The sequence below is a fragment of the Hordeum vulgare genome, chromosome 2H (genome assembly GCF_904849725.1).
Source record: "Hordeum vulgare subsp. vulgare chromosome 2H, MorexV3_pseudomolecules_assembly, whole genome shotgun sequence".
NCBI classification, from domain to species: Eukaryota; Viridiplantae; Streptophyta; class Magnoliopsida; order Poales; family Poaceae; genus Hordeum; species Hordeum vulgare.
In genome coordinates, this window is record NC_058519.1 from 439,410,175 (window position 1) to 439,414,032 (window position 3,858).

Genomic DNA, 3,858 nt, shown 5'->3' on the forward strand with positions numbered 1-3,858 from the left:
GTAGGGACATGACTATGCAGGAGTACTAGTGTAGGCACAAAACTATGTAGGAGTACTATGTAAGTAGGGGCAGGAGTGGCAGATGGGATGGTAGTTCATTACGTAGGAACACATGCTTGACTGAATCGAGTTGTCAATCGACTGACCCAAAATATGTATTTGGTCCATTGACTCTCTTTTATTTCTTAACAAGATAACAGGAAGTTCCATGCCTTTGTCTAAAAAAAAAAAGCAGGAAGTTCCATGCAAAAATCCTAATATGTGAAATAGGCTTGACTTTGTACCAGTTTTTGGATCAACCTTTGTAGCACTGCAGCTGCAGTGGCCTATTTTAAACAGAACATATACGGTTTAATTTCGAGTTGCTGAAACAATCAAGAAATAATTTTTAGACTATCACAATCAAGATACATGAAAATAAGCCTACCGAAATGCTGAAAGTATTCCAGGCACGCAATCATAGATGTTTTCAGGGTCTAAAGTTGCATGCGTCTCGGGAGATCATCTACTACTCCCTCCGTTCCTAAATATAAGTCTTTCTAGAGATTTCACTAGTGAACTATATACGGATGTATATAGACATATTTTAGAGTATAGATTCAATCATTTTGCTCTGTATGTAGACCCTTAGTGAAATCGTTTAAAAGACTTATATTTAGGAACGGAGGGAGTACATGCATGGTCGTCCTGGAAAAGAAAAAGACATTCCCTCTCCTTTCCGTGAAGACGCACCCTTGGACTCCAAAAGAAAAAAAAAACGAAACGCCCCTGACCCCGCTCTATATATACATGCGCCTCTTCTCACTTGTAGCTCGCAAGCCCTAAAGCAGCTGACGCTACCTCTCTAAAATCACCTCCCGCGCTTAGCTACTTAATTAGCAGTTCTTTGGCCACCCAATTAGCTAGTTAATTTCGCAGCGGTATCGACCAATGCAGTACGGCGCGGCGGCCGAGCAGGCGTGGTACATGCCGGCGATGGCGGTCGCCTTGGCGGCGGAGACGGCGGCGGAGCGGGTGGAGCGCCTGGCGTCGGAGAGCGCCGTGGTGGTGTTCAGCGTGAGCAGCTGCTGCATGTGCCACGCTGTGAAGCGCCTCTTCTGCGGCATGGGCGTGCACCCCACGGTGCACGAGCTGGACCTCGACCCTCGCGGCCTCGAACTGGAGCGCGCCCTCTCCGACCTCCTCGGCTGCGCCGGCCCCGGAGGAGCCGCACCGGTCGTGCCCGTCGTATTCATCGGCGGCAAGCTGGTCGGCGCCATGGACCGCGTGATGGCCGCGCACATCAACGGCTCCCTGGTGCCGCTGCTCAAGGAGGCCGGCGCTCTCTGGCTCTGAGCGCCATATTGGCAGTGGCACCGTACTGGTTGGGGCTAATAGTAGGATAGATGTTTACATCCACAAAGGTCAGTTAATTATAGATCGATCACCGGTGTGCGTGTGCGTCTGCGTGTGCGTGAGTGTGTGAGAGAGTGAGAGGTCGGTGTTTTTTTTACCACTACTGCCTCCGTCTTGTTTGAGCTTGTGGGAGCTAGTGCGTGCATGCTTGCACTACCAGTCTACCGGTGTATGTGCGTGTGTGCTTGATTTGGTGCTAAAGAGATCTAGTGTTCATCTCCCTTTGGTTAGTTATTTGGCTTGCCTTGTTTAAACTTCTGTTACTTGTGTGTTCATCCTTTGACATTTTGTCTTGTATTCTATGGTGGTTAATGCTTAGATGATGGCTTCTGATTTTGGATACCTGTCCAATGTTGTTGTATGCTAAGAGAATTCTTATATATATAGAGACACACACACACACAGACCGTGATACAACCTCCTTTTATTTGAAAAAATAAAGACGGCTTATATTTAATTTGCTTAGCCAGATAAACAACAAAGGCTATAAATAATTATACAAACTTGATTTTGTAGAGACAAGTGGGCAACGTGTTCGTACCAATGGTCGGTGCTCGCCGGCCGGTGTAATTTTAGTAGGGACCTTTCTGCATGCATGCTCGTCTTTTTTGCATGAGCTAGCTAGCATTGCGTGTGTGCATGTTACCTTTATGCTTTGTTCGAGATAGCTTTACACTTTTTGCTTCGCCTGTGTCTACTCGCTGCTTGCTTCTTGCCCCCTTCTGCCCATGGCATCCTCTACTCATATCCTCTTCGTTTTTTAGGGCGGGCCTCCCTTTTGTTAACATGCATGGCCGTGTAAAGCTCAAATTGATATTATACATTGAACACAGCTAACTAGTTAGCTTGGCTTCTACGTGCATGCAAACTGTGGACCATATTGGGCGGCCTGGCCGGGAATAAAAGATTTTGCTTAGTTAACTCTTAACATAAACAGAAATGGCAGCGCTACCCGTACGTGGGCCGGAAGATGTTTGGATTGGATCAGCTGCCTTCACAAAACGTTGGATGGCACGCATGGCAGCCGTCTGATTTCCATCGTGTCAGCCAGCCGCTCGACAACGCACATCCGTTTGCAACATGGCTGGTGTTGCATTTAGTGGTTTGCAACATCAGTCGTCTTGTGCTTTTCCAAAAACGTTTTTCGCCGTTTGCAACTTCGCATGTTGTTATTCGCCAAAAGAAAGGGGAAAATTAGCATGTTGTTGTAATTATACATTGTGCTCAAAATGCTAGTGGCAGAATTCCACCCCACATGAAATATGGTGCCATTGGTAAAATATAGTGATGGTATGTGGGACCCCACACCATCAGTAACTGCTATACTAATGGCATACCACCTGTATGGACCTACACTACCAATATTATTTATCACCAGTGACATGCCATGTTGGCTCCACACCATCAATTTGATCCTTATCGTATAAAGAAACACTACGCGTCAGCAGTTTACCAGCCAAATAACAATATATTTCAGATTAAGAACAACAGTAAAATCATATAACACTCAAGTTTGACATTGATAAATAGAGGCAAATGACAACATTTAAGTTTAACAAAGTAATAGTTAACAAAATATGACTAGTAGCAAGCATATATAACACATATTCAATGAAAGTTCAATGAAATACTAGCATATTATGAGTAGATACCATGCCTACTAACTAGATTCTTTGGCGGTTGAAATTAGGGGCGTAGTCTGGAGTATTGGAACCAGAGGTTCAACAGGCTTGTAGTACACCATGTTCACCTCACAATTATACTCGAGGTAGATGTGGCCCTCTCTACATCCTCGTTCGTAGGTATGTGCAAGAGCTCTTCAACTAAGGCAACCGAGATAGGTTCGGTGTGCGTTGTTGGTGGTAGACAAGTGAAGTTCATAACCGTCTGCATCTTCATGAGCGTGCACTAAAACTTGATGGTTGGAGCAAGCACAACGCCGAACATCTCTAGGAAGTCACACCTTGGCTCGCAAGGAATGACCTAAGATTATTTTTTTTAAACAATATTAGACAATTTTGGGCACAACTATGAAACTCGGTCACAACATGTTGAACTAAATCATACCATCATAGTTAGAAAGACATATGAAAGATCTACGAAAAACTTATTTTCCTTCTGGCAGCTAACGGGGCCACATGAGATGCACAGTCCATTTCCCACATTTATGTTGACATAATAAACATGCATCATGATTAAAAACATTGAGCAATATATATATATATATATATATATATATATATATATATATATATATTATTGCACTTTTTAACCTACAAAGTCACAAATAAGACGATAAACAATGTACTCATTTAAACAATAAAAAACCCAGAGAAAATCAAAGATAATAGAAATTTTGGCTGAAACCACTCATTGAATGTGAATGCTAGCATTGGGTGTTGGCCATGAAGCAGGTGTTAACGGTTTTGCTTGACTATTAACTACAACAACAATAAGAAATGA

The 3,858-nt window shown here is 43.6% G+C and overlaps 1 protein-coding gene across 1 annotated transcript; it reads left to right on the forward strand.

The window, feature by feature from the left end:
* Window positions 1-800: 800 nt before the first annotated feature.
* LOC123430220 (glutaredoxin-C3-like) lies at window positions 801-1,649 on the forward strand. Its single transcript, XM_045114103.1, has one exon. The coding sequence runs from the start codon at window positions 931-933 to the stop codon at window positions 1,333-1,335; it is 405 nt and encodes a 134-aa protein (XP_044970038.1). The 5' UTR covers window positions 801-930; the 3' UTR covers window positions 1,336-1,649.
* Window positions 1,650-3,858: the final 2,209 nt, after the last annotated feature.